Source organism: Pteropus vampyrus, unplaced genomic scaffold (assembly GCF_000151845.1).
Source record: "Pteropus vampyrus isolate Shadow unplaced genomic scaffold, Pvam_2.0 Scaffold9, whole genome shotgun sequence".
Classification (NCBI taxonomy): Eukaryota; Metazoa; Chordata; class Mammalia; order Chiroptera; family Pteropodidae; genus Pteropus; species Pteropus vampyrus.
Genome location: NW_011888790.1, coordinates 5,259,487 through 5,275,383, shown reverse-complemented (window position 1 = coordinate 5,275,383; position 15,897 = coordinate 5,259,487). Strand labels below are relative to the sequence as shown.

Genomic DNA, 15,897 nt, shown 5'->3' with positions numbered 1-15,897 from the left:
TTCAGGAGCAACATGGAAAAGCTGAACCTTTTGTAATAAGAGGAAATACTCAGTACTTTGTCCTTTGTTGCTTGGCAACTAAAGGCTATAAATGGATTTTATGATTATAAAGGCTCTGGAATTAATATGAACATGTAAAAGTTGTAATAACTCCCTGGAGACAGGACTGTTTCTTTGAAAAATAAAAATAGATGTGTTTTTTTTTTTTGAAAAATAAATACACACACATACATACCTTGCACACATTCTTGTTTCAGAATAAACAAAGCAAGCAATTTGTTTCCTTCGCACTTGCAAATGTTATAATAAAGGTTAATCACTATCATTTATTTCATCATTTCAACATTTTATCATTAATCCTCACAACCCTAAGAGGTAGGTGTTATTTCTCCATTTTACAGATGGAGAAAACCAAAACTTTAAAATGTTAAGTAATTGGCCCAAGCACACAAAACCAAGAAGCAGAGGAATTAGGATTCAACCGCAGGTCTGCCTGAACCAAGGCCTACACCATCAAACACACACCAAAGAGATTCCTAGGAAGCGTATTTCTCGGCTGCTAATATTTGAGGCTATTGATCACTTTAACTCTATGGGAGTGACGCTGTTTCCAACTATCAAGTCATATGATGTTCTCCTTAGAACACATTACTTCTCATTACTATACATGACAATTGTTATATTGCTAATCAACTATCAGGATATCATCGTGCTGGATCCAAAAAGGACAAGATCGAGAGTTAATATCTTCTGAACACGTGTGGCAGAAAATATTAACTCTCAATCTTGTCCTTCTCAGCTGCCTAAATTCCCTCTACAGATTTTTGTTCTGCACCAAGCAGTACTACAAGCCAGTGCTGGTGTCCTCATAGCTTTCCATTCTTATTTGTAGTCTTATCTTTCGAATTTCTGTAGCTGCCTGCTCCACAAACATAAACCATCATCATGTTACCACTAACATCTCATCTTATGGTGCCAGAGCTAAGCTTTGCCAAAAAAATGCCAGATGATACTATAGTACCAAGTTCTCGCACTCCAGAATAATTTTATTTACAGAATGGAATTACATGCAAATTGTCACACACTCACCAAAAAAGCCCTGGTTATTTTCACAGGAGCCATAAGTTCTACAGCTAACTCTACAGATGTTCCCTTGCAAACCTATTTAGAAGACACTGCACAGTGGCTACAAGCATAGGCCTTCAGAAAAGAGAGACTTCTGCCCAGCTCCGAGTTCTGAAACATAATAGCTGTGTTGTCTTCAGTGAGGTACAAACCTTCTCTGAATTTCTATTTCCTTATCTCTAAAATGGTGATAACATTATCTGCCCATTCATTTTGTTGTGCAAATTAAGAACTAAAACAGCTAAAAGTCTTAGTACAACATCTAGCATAAAGTTAAACCCTCACTAAATGTTAGTGGTTTTCGTACTGATCACAGGCTGCTTCAGGGAGCTCCTTTAAAAGAACGAACATTTTCCTTAATTATAAAATACTGATAATACTATTTCATTTGGGCAATAACTGTATGTCAGGCACTTTGCGAAGTACTTCACATAAACCATCTTGCTTGATTCTCGCTCTTGTCCTATGAAGTATACCCACCTCATTTGAGAGATGAAGAAACAGTCTCAGAGAGGCAACATAGCATCTTAAGTCTACAATAGAGGTGGAATTTGAACCCGCAGTAATCTAGATACAAAGCTTATGCTCTAACTATTATGTCAGGCATCACCAGTGCAGGTTGGAGGTGGGAGCTCAGGGTTAAGCTGTGTGATGGTGCTCAATTTCCAGAGTTGATGCGGGTGGCCTATGAAATGCAGCTTTGGCCGGAAAAGATGCTATAATCAGACAATCCCCGTGATCATTCCTACAACCCCGAACCCACCTCCTTAACTAGTGTCCTCCTGGTGCCTGGACCTCTACTTTTTCTCAGGACTAGAGCTTCCACTCCTCTGTGCATTGTGGAGTCTTCCAGAAACCTAGTTCTAACTCCAAAGCTGAAAAGACGACAACGTCAATAACACCAGAGGAGGTGGTGGGGCCTCCTCTCAGGAGAGGGTCCATCAATGTGATTTTGCTCCTGTCAGGGTGATTTTGCTCCAGGATTCCCTAGAGATAGTGATAACCCTGGCAGGCCTCGAGGGCAGGCTGTGTGTAGGTGATAGAGGTTAGCTCTGACCTAGTCACGGCACATTTTAAATTCTGATGAAATCGGCTTTACTTTGGAGATCCCAGCATGAAGGAGAAAAGGGGTTTCTTCCCGGTGGCGCCAAGCACACACCTCTGTGTTTTAGATGCTTCATTTCATAACAACACGGTTTCTAGCCACCTGCCAACATCAGAAAGAAATGTTCAGATAATCCTAAATCGCTTGCATGATCTGGCTGGTTCTTTTTGCCTTGGCATGTTCTTCCCAGTCTCCTGGAAAGTCTATGCTGTGTCCACACAGAAACAGAGGCTGCCTCACTAACATACAAGGAGCTCCTGCCTCTGTGGGGTAATTTAAGAGACACTGGGATACAACGTGACATCTAAAACTCCACCATCAGGAATCAGCTGAACCTACCCCTAGAGAAAGTAAACTTTTTGACTCATTTGATCAAAACAGCTTCATATTCTATGAAAGGGCATTGAACACAAGACTCTATAGGTGGCATCAGATCATTTGCCACTTGTACCTTCCACGAAAGCTCAGATATTACTGGGACAGAAGAAACAGGGCATAAGGGTGCTGGTTGTTTGAGAGGATGAGAAAATGGTGGCCCCAAAGTGAAAGAAAGACAAAGAATTGAGAGACTGGCCTGAGACCAAAGATACCCTTTATCCGCAGGGAGGGCTTGCCCATGGCCAGCCCTGAACAGCTTCTGCCCTCTACACTGCATTCCCTTGGGCAGAGCCTCTGATAACTCTCACATGAATTCAGAAACATTACCCAAGCGGAGTTGGTTTCACTTTTGGAGAAATAATATACAGGGACCACTTAAGACATTTACTATTTTATCTCTGGTAACAATGGAATCCGGGGCTTCCCACCAACTGGCAATACTTTGTCTCAACTGCCTCTGTTCTACTCACTGGACCTTTCTACTCCTGGGCAAATTTTCCTTCTTCCTATATTTGAACTTGCTGGGTTCTCTGAAGCCACAGCTCAATAAACTGTTCATTGCATAGAATAGTCTTTTGCACAGTTCTTTCATTCCCTTATTCTATAAATACTACTGAGAGTCTGCTGTATGCTAACACCATACAGGCGCTTTTCCAAGCTACATCTCTTTTCCATTCAACAATTCCGCTTACCCTCCCTTGAAGCCTTTCTAGATTCATCCCATCTGGGTCAAGAAAGTGGCGCCTCAATCACTGCTTTTCTGTTCTAGAGCCTTCAGCATTTCCTCCATTTTCCTAATTACTTAGTACCTCTACGAAATTCCGTACAGCTTGTAGCCAGCAGATGTTTTTGTCTACCCTGCGTGTCTATCACCCTTTTTAAATAATAGCTACCTAGAAATTGAAACCTAGCAGAGAGATAGGGGCAGAAAATGTTTAAAAATGTCTGAAGCTTGTTTGACAGCAGCTTTCTCATGATCTATTCTTAGCATGTAGTTTTCCCCACTCCACTCAGTCAGGGCAGGAATCTCTCCTTCTGCTATCATGACCAGCCGATAGCATCTGAGAACTTACTTCAGGACGTTACAAAGAGGATGAGCTAAATAGCTTCTCGCCAACTCAGAAAATTTCCTCTTTAAAGATTAACTAGAATGAATAAAAATTCTCATGGTCAAATCAGTTTTTATAAACTATTCTAAAAAGCTTGTGAATGAAAGATGAGTCCTCTGATATCGAAGTAATCCAAAGAAATACCCACAAGAAAGCAAATTAAAAATGTAAGTTCACGGCTTTCAAAAACAAAATAAGTAGACTGAGAAATGAGATCTGCTATACTTCATTTTCTTGTTCCTTTTCACTCAGAGGGTTGTTATAAAAAGTAAATAAAATAATGAATGTAAAGTGAAGGCCATAGTGTTTGACACATGATAAGTGCCCAATAAATGTTATTAATGGGGTTCAAACTGAAGGTGAAATTGATAGTCTACAGGTTAGCTAACTAAAAACTTTGAGACTGTTAAAGGATATATATTTTTAAAGATAAAGTTATGACTAGTACAAATACAAGATGAACATATGTCAAATATTTTATTAATCAATGAAGGAAACACAAAGATGTTATGACTTGTCCTAGGAGAATTCAGACAATAGATCTATCTACCTATCTATATCTATATATACATATAATTCAAACAGCAGATCTATATCTAGATCTAATATCTAGATAGATATATCTACAGATAGATATAGATATATAAAGATAAAATAGATAAATAGATAGATAAGTAGATGATAAGTAGATAGATAGAAAGATATAGACAGATAGATACAGATAGAGATTTAGATCTGAATATGCCATGGAATAAATTTACAAATAAATGCAAAACTTGCCTTTATAGGAACTATTGATCCCCTAATTACATAATTCATTTGCATATTGATAAACAAAAATCATTTACATTGATATTTGTTATCTATAATTTATAGTTTTAAAACAGCTCTAAAATGTTCAAGGGTCTACTGTATACTGTATATATAGATATATATACATATATCCAATTATATATACTAATCTGTAGTCCACTTTCCATTTTTATATCATAAACATTTTTCTTTATCATCATTTTAATAGTTACAAAATATTCCATTACATGGAAAACCATAATTATTTAATGAATCCAATACTATTAGAAACTTAAGTTGTAACCGGTTTTTAGTTATTATAAGTAAAATAATGTGCCTCTCATCTGACAACCTTTCTCTCGCAGTGATATCAGTTTTGTTGAAAAAGCCAAACATTCACATGGTATTTGAAATTTCAGAGCATGTTGGGATCCCAGGGGTACCTGATCTGCCTCTTCTGCTTTAGTGAATGGGCCTATATATTGCATCAGTGGCAAAAAAGAGATTTGAATTAGAATTAGAATTGCCAACTACCTGGAACCACTCGTTATTCTTGTCATTTCCCCGAGACACACCATAAAGATTTAGGCTTATTCGAAAATTTAATAACTAAGATCTCAATGGCTTTGACATTCAAGGCCATTTAATTCAAGATGGTATTGATAGTCCAGATACATCTTAATACAAAAGTGTTCATAAGGAAAAATATATTATTCAGGGCTTAGTTTCTTTGAATGAAGAGTCTAAGGAAAGAAAGAAAAATAGCTTTGCTAAAACTTTTCTTGATTTTTCAGCTCTCGATTCATTATATGAGATTACATTTAATTAGAAACACATATTAACAGGAGCAAACATGCAACGATTGGCTCTCCTCATTAGAAAAGCATATCTAGTTTTGCTGTCCTCAGTCTAAGGAATATTTGAAAAAGGAAATCATTATACTCTTAAAGAAAAAGCTTCAAAGCCCTACAGGCTACCATTTAAAAGAGGTGGTTGTTGGACTTGGCACACAGTAAGTGATCAATATTTGCTGAATAGTGGAGGTAATAAAAAACTGACAAGTAGTTGTGTGATTTTCAGGTATGTGTGGGGGAGGATCACTTAAGCTAGTGCCTCCATTTTTATTTCTAAAGTCTACTATTTTTTCCATCTACTCGTTCAAAGATAATGTAAGAAAAACACTGACCATTTTATTCTATTTCCATGGAGAAATGACTTCCTCCTCATGAAAAAGGCTTCATGTATTAACTGAATTTGGTTTGGGCTAAGAGAGATACTATTATGACAATCAGATATTGTAACGACTGTGGACTTGTGGAAACTATATCCCCAGAAACTTCTGAAAATAGTACAAAAAAAGGACAATATAGGATTCTAGGTATAACAGTACTTCCAAAAAATAAAAGGTAGACCAGATGAACTTTTTAGGTTTTCTCCAGCTTTAAAAAGAATTTAAATAGATCTTTGAGTTTAAAAAACAAATTTGTGGTTTCTTTAAAATAAAACAGATGTAACTGTAGCTTAAGGCTTGTTATCTAACGCTGGAATGAAAGCTACATAGGATGTAAAGTCAGGCAATAACAATCAAGCAATATTAGTGTGCCTATTGTGTGTCAAGCATGACCCAGGTGGACACACTGACTTGGCCACTGTCAGAGACAGAACACTCAGTGGGATGGATCACAGACAGGGCTGAGATAACATTAAATTCTCTGGTTTTATCTTCCTTCTTGCCACCCTGGCAAAGTCTAAGCCACTACCAAGAAGCTACCGTATTGTGTTGATTTCTTCTGAAAGTGACCTAGAATCTCACTATTTCTTTGGTATGACTACTCTTTCGTGTTAGTCACTGTTGGGCCTTGAGTCAAGTCTATTAAACCTTTAAACATCTAGTATTCATCAGCTGCTTTACAAATCACATTCCAGAAGTACTTTCTCAATATGCTGCTAACTGCCCTCATAATTCTGTGAATGAGCAGGTCTGCTCTCAGTTCTTCTCATACTCCCTCCTGGAACATACCTTAAAACGCATAAAAGCTATGCCATAATTCCCCTCACATGGAAGTCTGAGCATGACTAACTGATAAGAAACTAAAGCCGCACTGATGTGGAGTCTCCCAATAGCACACCTAAAAGGTGCCAGAAAACAGCAAGTCCCTGCTGACATTTTCAACAGACCCACCATTAGAATATCAACCCAACTAAATATGAGCTGTATTGCCATTTTAGGTTTTTAGTATATCTCTCCTTTGGAGAAAAAGATATTTAACTTCAAAAACAAATCATTATTCAGTTACACATTTTTAAAGCATTGTGAAAAAACCAAGATGGGAATGGTGGAAGAGGTGTCCTTTTGCTCTTTTAAGCTGTTTTAATTATGCTAAGAGAAAAACAGTCTTAAGTAAAATCTTACACTTTTCTTGTACTGTATTCAATAATTTTAGAGATAAGCTGAATTCATAAGTTTTGAAACATGGAGGATTAAAAGGAATAAGGTCGAGCACTGGACAAGGACAAATACTACTAACAGCTATGCTGACCTCTTGATTCTTTTAATCAAGCTATAAGGTAGAAATCCTGTATTTTTTTTTTTTTAATCACTACCTATACCATTGATTTTTGCTACAAATGCAGCAAATAAACCTCCACTTCAATTTCAGGACAATTTGCTGCAATTACTTCAATGCAGCAAATAAACCTCCACTTCAATTTCAATACAATAGCATTTCTTCCAAGGCCAAGTTTAAGTAAATTCTGAAAAGGCGAAACAGTGATAGTGAGCAGTGCTTTTTCCCAGAAGCAGGAACTTCGTGTTGGACACTGGCCTCTTACCTTCGAAGAACTGCTGCAGGCCCTCCTTTTCACCAACTACATCCATGGGGCTGCGGTCTTGAAATCTTTCCTCACAGAACAGAGTAATCAGATGGCAGGAAGCAAGTGCTGTCCTCTTGACTCGAAGTCTATGAATGCTCTTGAAAAATCATTTTCTTTTTGCTGGAATGAAGCATATCTTCAGCCATCGAATTGTGCCCAGAAAGACGGTTACATTCTCAGAATGATTATAAAACCAGAGGGATGTGTGACCATGCAGAAAAAAATATTTATGAAGAGGAAAGTGGTAGCAAATCCATCTATCTGACTGTAGGGAATGTTCCTACTCTGCCTTTTGTCTTTGTTTTAAGAACCTTTGTCCTTAGCGACACATGTAATTACATAAATGGGCAATAAATATATAGTCTTATCTCTTATTTGTCCTTTTACACCAATATATTTATATCTCCCTTTCTGTCAAACAGATCGATTTAACTACAACCAAGCAAAGATAGTTGGTTTTTTTTTCACCCAAAGAGAGGGAGCAAATCAACATAATTACTTTGATAGATACCTAGAATAGCAGATAATTTAAACAGACCTGTGATAATGAAAAGTTAGGATTTGTTAAATATTTTCAAATTTACTCACAGTGAAAACCGATATTCCTTGATACATATATAGTCTATTTCCTTCAGAGTTTATTTTCTTTGAAAAGTATAAACCATAAAGTATAAGAAGTCCCTCTAATGATCAGTAAAACTGCATTTCTGATTTAATAACTCTTACAACTGAGTTTATGGTTCATTACTAGCTGGTTTCACTCCTAAATGTAAAGCCATACTCAAATAAATGTTTTGTTTTCACTGCTTGGCTGTTAAGTTACTTAACAATAGCCTAAGAAGAATATGATTAGGACATTAAATCAGTTCTTTCAGCCCCTTACTTTTCTTTTTCCCCAACTTTTTTATTTTGAAAAAGTTTTAAGCAATAGAAAAACCGAAAGGATAGTACAATGAAATACCTATATGCTCTTCATCTAAATTTACCAATTACTAATATTTTCCTATTTTTGCTTTTTCTTTCTTGATATATAAATATACTTTTTTGGCTGAGCCATTTGAAAATAAGTTGCTCATATCTTGACATTCACTCAGAAATAATTCTGTGTATGTCTCCTAAAAGATAAGGACATCCTCTCATGTAATCGCAATATTACTATACCCAAGAAATGAAACATTAATTTAATATTAATAGTTCATATATAATTTCTACAACTATCCCCAAAATATCTTTTATAATTTTTTGTTTTCTGATCAAGGATTTAATGAATGTTCTGCATTGCTTTTGGTTATCTCTTTTTGAAAATATAGAACACTTTTCTTGTCATTTTGCTTGGTTGGCTTTTTATAACATTGACGCTTTTTCACAGTCCAGGCTCATTGTCTTATAGAATGTCCCACATTCTGAATTTATCTGACTGTTTCATTATTGTTAGAATTAGTATAGGTAATGTGGTATATTTCCTAATAAGTATTTTTAAACTCCACACATATAAACTGTTCCTTGAAAATGAGCAAACTAATCTTATGTTGGAGGTTGGGTGGGGGGGGAGGTAGCGGATAAGAGGCTTAGAATTCTATTTTGAAGGTTACATTGAGCCCCAGATATCTAAGGACTGGTCATCAAGTTGTTCAAAGAAAATGAATTTTCTATTTGTTTTGATTCAACTTGTGCTCAACTCTCTGCTGGGTGCAGGAAATAAAAAGATGAAAAAATAATGGTCCCTGCCCTCCACAGGCTAAAATCTAGGGCATGAGAAAAACACAAGTGACTATAGCTCAAGGCTGACTTTGATAAGAGCTGGGGAAAACATTCAGGAGAACAGAGAAGGGAAAGGTGAATTTAATCTGGGAGGACCTGGAAAGGTGTCACAGAGAGCTGGAATTTGAGGAAGCAAACAATGGCTATGTCTTTAAAAACCTGAGTAATGGCTTGGAGGTGAGAGAGCTCAGGTGCAGAGACTCGTGTGACAGTGTGTTGAGTGAGAGATAAGATGGGAAATAGTCTGAAGAAGAATTTTGGCAGATTTTGAATGTTAGGCTAAATCTGAATTTGATTCTATGTGTATTTATTCTAAGTATACCTATTGACGACTTCTTTTTGGGTAGTTGTGGTGCATGGTATAATTAAATCTAACTCAAAAAGATAGCTGTGTTCGAATGCATTGGTTAGGGCAATAAGTAAAGTTAGACCAGTCAAGAAGCTACTGCAAGAATCCAGATAGGTAGTAATAAAGCCTGATGATGATATAGGACTGGCTACTGATTGGATATGGGGAGCAAGGAAGAAGTCAAATGTGATTTTTAAAAGGATTTGTATGCCTTAGCTGCAATATGAATTAATATGCCTAAAACATGCAGCCTATGGCTAAATCCAGACTCCGAGAGAAGCTCCCGGCCAAGTTTTCTGGAGGCCGATGGAATTAAGTCATCACACTATATCCACTGCCAAATGATGATTCGGGATCCTATCCAACAGTTACCCAGACACTTCATATTCTCAGCAGCAGAGTAATGAGTTGATAGGAAACAGTACAGAGAAAGAAATTAGATTCCAATAAATGGACTGAGAAGCAAAGGTTAAAATTGGAGTCCCAAGTTCAAATACTTATAGGGCCAGGAAGATAAGTGAATAAAATGAGTCAAGATAAGAAAAATCAACCAATATGCAAGCATGTTGATAACTGACAACTGACCCTTAGTCTTGGTGTCAGGCAGACAGTCAGAGGTGGTGGGGCACAGAGCAAACCAAAGAGTACGTGTCCAGGTAAAGGGTGGAGCCGCCCAACAGAGAGTCACTCAGCTTCCTCCAAGAATGTGGGCTCAGTGTTGTCACAATGGCCAATATTTATTCATTCATTCATTCATTCATTCATTCATTTATTTATTTATTTATCTTTCCTTAAAATGGCCCATTTTAAAAGAGAAGCTGGAAATGCAGATTTTAATTTTAAATCTCATCTTTAAATGTTACAACTAATTTGCTTTAAAAAAAATCAACAAACAGAAAAATAAACCAAAACTCGTCAAGGACAAATAGTGCACATGTGAAACCATAATTCTGCCTACAGGCTTTCAGGTTGTAACGCCTGGATTAGAGGCTAGATTATAACAACCAATAGTATTTGAGGAAAGTAAAGAGTGTTTAAAAGAAAGTTGTTGGAAGGCAGGGAAAATAGATCTATATTAATTAATGAGTCCAGAGCACAGAGCTGAGGGTACAATCCAGCTGGTGGCATCTTGGATTTAAGTGGACGTTTCTCCCTCTCAGACAAAACAAATACTGTCCATATTTCCTTGATTGTGGTCGTTACATCTCTGACATTATCTAATTCTAATGAACATCCCCATTTTGCAGATTCAGTGGAGATTCATTCTCTTGAATAGTAATCTAAGGTAGCTGTGGTTTAAATTCATTTTGGTATTGATGTCTCCTGGAGAGCTCCAGTAAATAGATAAAGCTGAGTCACTGTGGTTAAATCTGAGGATGTGGTAAACTTGGAGATGTCTTAATGGGAACCTTGTCTCTGTGGAGACTGTCCCTGTGACCTATAGCTCCAGAATTCTAGATTTCCTACCACAATCCGTATGTGGATTTGTACTTCCTCGAGTGCTGCCTTTAGGAAGGGTTCCTATTCTCCATACTTCAGCAAGTTTGCTCCTCCTCTGTGGCTTTTTTTTTTTTTTCAAAACTGCCTTTTATTGTTATTTCTCTATTAACAACTACCACTATGAAAATTTGATGATTTCCTGTTGAGTTTGGATTTTTTTTTTCCAAGTGCAATGGGAAGCCACTAAAAGACTTTAGGCAGGTAAGTAACACTGTCTAATTTATGGTTTAAAAAGACCACTTTGGCTGCTGTGTCAGTGATTGTAGAAGGGCAGGAGCAAGGACAAGAGATTATTGCAGAAGCCTTGGTGAAAGATGATGCTGGCCTGGACCAAACGGTAGGAGTAGACACAGAGAGAAGTGAACAAAATCTAGATATGTATTAGAGAGAGTTGACGGGACTTGCTGATGGATTGGATTGGTGCTGGTGGTGACAGAAACGGAGGAATCAAGAATAAGCCCTAGGTTGTTGCTTAAGCAACTGGCAAGTATTCAACCACGTTAGATTTGAGACACCCATTAGAAATCCAAGTGTTGGGGCTGTGTAGGCAAATAGATACAAAAGTCAGCAGCTAGAGAAAAGATATTGTCAGGGTTAGAGATGGAGAGTTAGGAGCAATTGGCATACAGTTTTAAAACCAAGGGCCTAGATGGGTTGCTCTAAAGTCTTTTTGACATCAGGGACCAGTGCTCCTATGAGACTAAGACTTGGTGATCTCACCTCCTGCTGTGCGGCCCAGTTCCTAACAGGCCACGGACCAGTACCGGTCTGCGGCCCGGGGGTTGGGGATCCCTGCTCTAAAGAATATTTAGATAAAGAGAAGGGGGACCCAGGGCAAAGCTCTGGGGATTCAAGTATTTAAAAACTGAGCTAATAAAGAGCCAGCTAGAGTAGTGACCAGACCCGTCACAGAATACTCCAGATTCCCAACCGTGGCTTACAAAGACCTACATAGAGTGACCCCTGCCCACCTCTGCAATGTTCTCTTGCCGCTCTTCCTACCACCAACTGTACACTAGGTCTCCTTGCTGTTTTTCAAATATGCCAAGTTCATTTCTTCCTTTGGAGATTCACACCAGCTCTAAATGCCTCCCTGCTCTCCTCCCTTTCACAAGACCGGGTCTAATGAGAGTCCAGCTTAAAAAGTCACCTCCTAAATGTGGCCTTTCTGGACGACCCAATCCGAAGTCATTCATTCCCTCTCTAGTCCATTACCCCCATTTTAAGCATCTGTAGAGCACTGATCCCACCTTTTAACATTTGTCTTTTTCCCCATTTCTCACTAGGCTGAGAGCTCCGTGAGAACTGAGATCTCGCCTATCTTGCTCACTGCTTAACTCCAACGCCCACAATAGCACCTGGCACATACGAGACCCTCAAATATTTGTGAATAAATGAGGAGCAATTCTTTCATTCTAGAAACTCTACTGCAAAAATTACAGATACTGCTGGGTCTTTGTCTACATATCAAAAACAGGGAACTTAGTTGTTTGTTGAGATGGTAATTGTACTACATTCCGAGAAAAAAAAAAAAGAACTATTTCCTAGCATAAAAGTTAAACAGATACAAATTCACACTGCTTTGAACTCTCTGTTTTAAACATTGTGTCTTACAGGGGAAAAAATGTACCTAGGGAAAAACATAACAAAGAAAACCTTTAAAAACAAAAGCTTCTGAATAAAGCAGACCTGATTTAGACTCTTTAGACGCACAAAACGAAAACACACAGGATTCACACGTTGGTGGTAGTAAGTACATAGGTAGAGGTTTCATTTAAGGACTGAGTCTCAATATTCAGAAGTCAAATCTTCTTTGTTCTCCCAGTGTAGGTACTCAGTCAAAGGCTGCAGATTGTCTTAGAGCTAGGAGAGACCACGGAGAACACCCGATTCAGCCCTTACCGAGGAAGCCAGAGAGGAATGGTGACCCAACTCCTCCATTTTGGGGCAGCCGAGCCTGGATGTAGGTTTCCTGAGCAACTCTTAATTCAGGGTTCTCTCCATTAGGTCAGGCTCTCACCTTACCTCTGAACCTATTTATAGAAGTTTATCAAAAAGCCTTTTCCCCCTTTTTAGAATTGGTAATCTGGCAATTAAATTTTGTCTGGAAATACTCTGTTGAATTTAATCAGCATGCTCATTCTCCCCTCACTTTGCTTTTCGATTCCTGCTAGCTCCTCTGTAGTCAGTGCTCTTTGCAGGCCCTTTCTCTTCCTGCCATAGTAACTCAGGACTCAGTGCCATACTCACTAACTCCAAAGTACCCGTAAAGCTCCCATCAGATCTCACTTTGAACTCCCCCAATTTATCTCCTAGCCTGACCTTATCAATGAATTTATTTATTCCATACCTACTTAACATCTCCGTATTGGTGCTTACTGGGCATCGCATACAATCTGTCAAACACTGAATTCTTGTACCTATTCCAAGCATATATAATTTGCCCTATTCCAGATTTCTCCATCTCGATAAACTGTAGCGATAGCTCAAGGCAAAAGCCTAGGATTCAGACCTGATTTCTCTTTCTTCTCTCCCAAATCCATTTCAACAGGTCCCGTCATCGCTTTTATTTTTTGTTTTGGAACACAGGTGCACATAATTAGATGAGTCAAAATCCTTGGTTCATAAAATACCACCAATGGTTGTGCATGATTCTCATTAATTTACTTGTTCATGTATCTGTTTTTAATGACAAACGAACCCATCGCCCAACCCAGGGACTAGAGAACGTTGCCAATGACTTACCTGTATATTTGCCTCCAGCTCTCTCTCCTTATCGCCCTCACATCCAGGGGTAAGCTTTTCCTGAACTTTGTATTTATCATTACTTTGTTTTTTAAAAATAGTTTTGTCTTATACGTATGTATGCCTAAATGGTTGTTCAGTTTGTTTTTGTGCTTTGAGTATTATCATACGTAGTCTTCTGAGAGTGCGTTTTCAGTCTATGTTGCGTTGCATAAAGCCAGTGTTCCTTCATTTTGCCTGCCGTGTCAGAGTCCATTATGTAAGCACTCAACACTTTACCCTTACAGATGCGCACTTGGATTTTTTCCAGAACATTCTTATATATGTATCGTGCAAGTATTTCTCTTGAATTTATGCCTAAAAGTGAAATTGCTGGGCCTTGGGTAAACAAATGTTTAACTTTCAAATGAATGGTTTTTCACAATAATATAGTAATTGACATTCCCAATCTGCAAATGAGTAATCTTATTGAAATTCTCTCAAAAACTTCACTTTGAATTTAATTATTGCTAATTGAATAAATTTAAACATGTAACCGTAGTCCTGATTTCCAATTAACAGAAATTTAAATCTCAGTGTTTATTTCCAATTCTGTGGAAAACTTGTTTCAGTCTTTTGCCCATTTTGGTTAGGTTATCAGCTTTTTTTCTTAACTTGTAGAATTTCTGTATATATCCTTGAGACTAATCTATTACCGGTTATGAGTTTTGCAAACATCTTCCCATAGTTTGTAGTTTGGCTTTAATATGTCTTTTGACAGACAGTTCTAAATTCACAAATTATAACACTTTTAATCCTTTTAGTTTCTTTTGCTTCCAGTTTAAGTTGTTAAAGTAGGATCAGGAAGATATTCACCTATGTTTTTGAAATATATTTCACCTGTGATTTCAACTATATTTTCTACATCAAAAGATCTAAAGTTTTGAGTCTTTTAAGGTGTGAGGAAAAGATCCAATTTTATATTTCCTATTTGTCAGCTCCATTTGTTTGATCATTGATCTACCATGCCTTCTCTGTCAATACAAAATTTACACGTATGAGTCTGTTTGCTCCATTGGGCATTTTACCTATTTCTGCACTCTTAAATATCTGAGCCTCATAAAAAGTCCTTCTGGTAAAGTAAGTTCTCCCTCCTTTTTCTTCAGAAATGCCCTGGTCATTCCTCAGCCTTTACTCTACCACGTAAAAATTTCAAATCGGTTTGTCAATTCCAGGAGAAATGTTGGGATTTAGTATGGAGATGCATTATATCTATTTATCAACGTGGAAAAAACTGACCTTTTTAGATATTGTTTTTCTACTCATGAACGTAAAATCACTCTAGTCCTCTTTAATGTCTTTTAGTAAAATTTTACAAATTTCTGTAGACAGATGTGGCACATCTTTGGTTAGATTACTACGCTTTAAAATTGATGTCTTTTTAAAAATTGTTTTCTAATTGTGGTTGGTGATATAAATACAATTTACAATTATATATTGATCTTATATTTAGCCACCTTGCTAAACTTTGCAATTATGTCTAATGATTTGATGGGAAATTTTTTTGGGGGGATTTTTATGTAATCACTTCATCTGCAAATAATGAGTTTTCTCCTTTCCAATAATACCACTTTTATTTTTCCTCATCTTACTGTAATGCCTAACATCTCTAGTACAATGCTGAATCAAACTGAGGATAGTGATTATCCTTTTTCTCATCGTTGAGTTTAAAGAGAATGTGTCTAATGTTTCCCCCTTAAGATGGTATTACAGGATTTTTTTTAATACATCCTTTACTAAATTGAAAAGTATCCTTCCACTTATAGATTACTAAAAGTTATCATTAATAGGTGTTTTTATCAAATGTTTCATCTCTTGATCAATTGCTTTTTCATTTTTATTCAGGAATTGTGACGATTTACAGATTTTCTAATATACCATCCTTGCATTCTAGGGTTAAATGCCACTTGGTCAGCGTGTTACATTCGGTTTACATATATATTCATGATTAAAATGGGCCTATAATTTCCCTTTATTATCCCAAACTGGTTTTACTGTCGAGGTTATACTGGTTTTGATGTAGATGTCTTATTCTCTGTAAGAATTTATATGAGAACATAACCCATTCTTTGAAGTTTGGTAAAACTATGCTTAAGTTTTCTTTGTGGTTAGATTTCTAA

The 15,897-nt window shown here is 37.1% G+C and overlaps 1 protein-coding gene across 1 annotated transcript in view; it reads right to left on the bottom strand.

Annotated features, from left to right (window-relative positions):
* MYRFL (myelin regulatory factor-like) overlaps positions 1-7,658 on the bottom strand; it is a 109,291-nt gene extending 101,633 nt beyond the window's left edge. The window contains exon 1 of the mRNA XM_023520779.1: positions 7,342-7,658. Within this exon, the coding sequence (XP_023376547.1) occupies positions 7,342-7,387 (46 nt within the window). The 5' untranslated portion in view covers positions 7,388-7,658. The remainder of the gene's footprint in view (positions 1-7,341) is intronic.
* Positions 7,659-15,897: the final 8,239 nt, after the last annotated feature.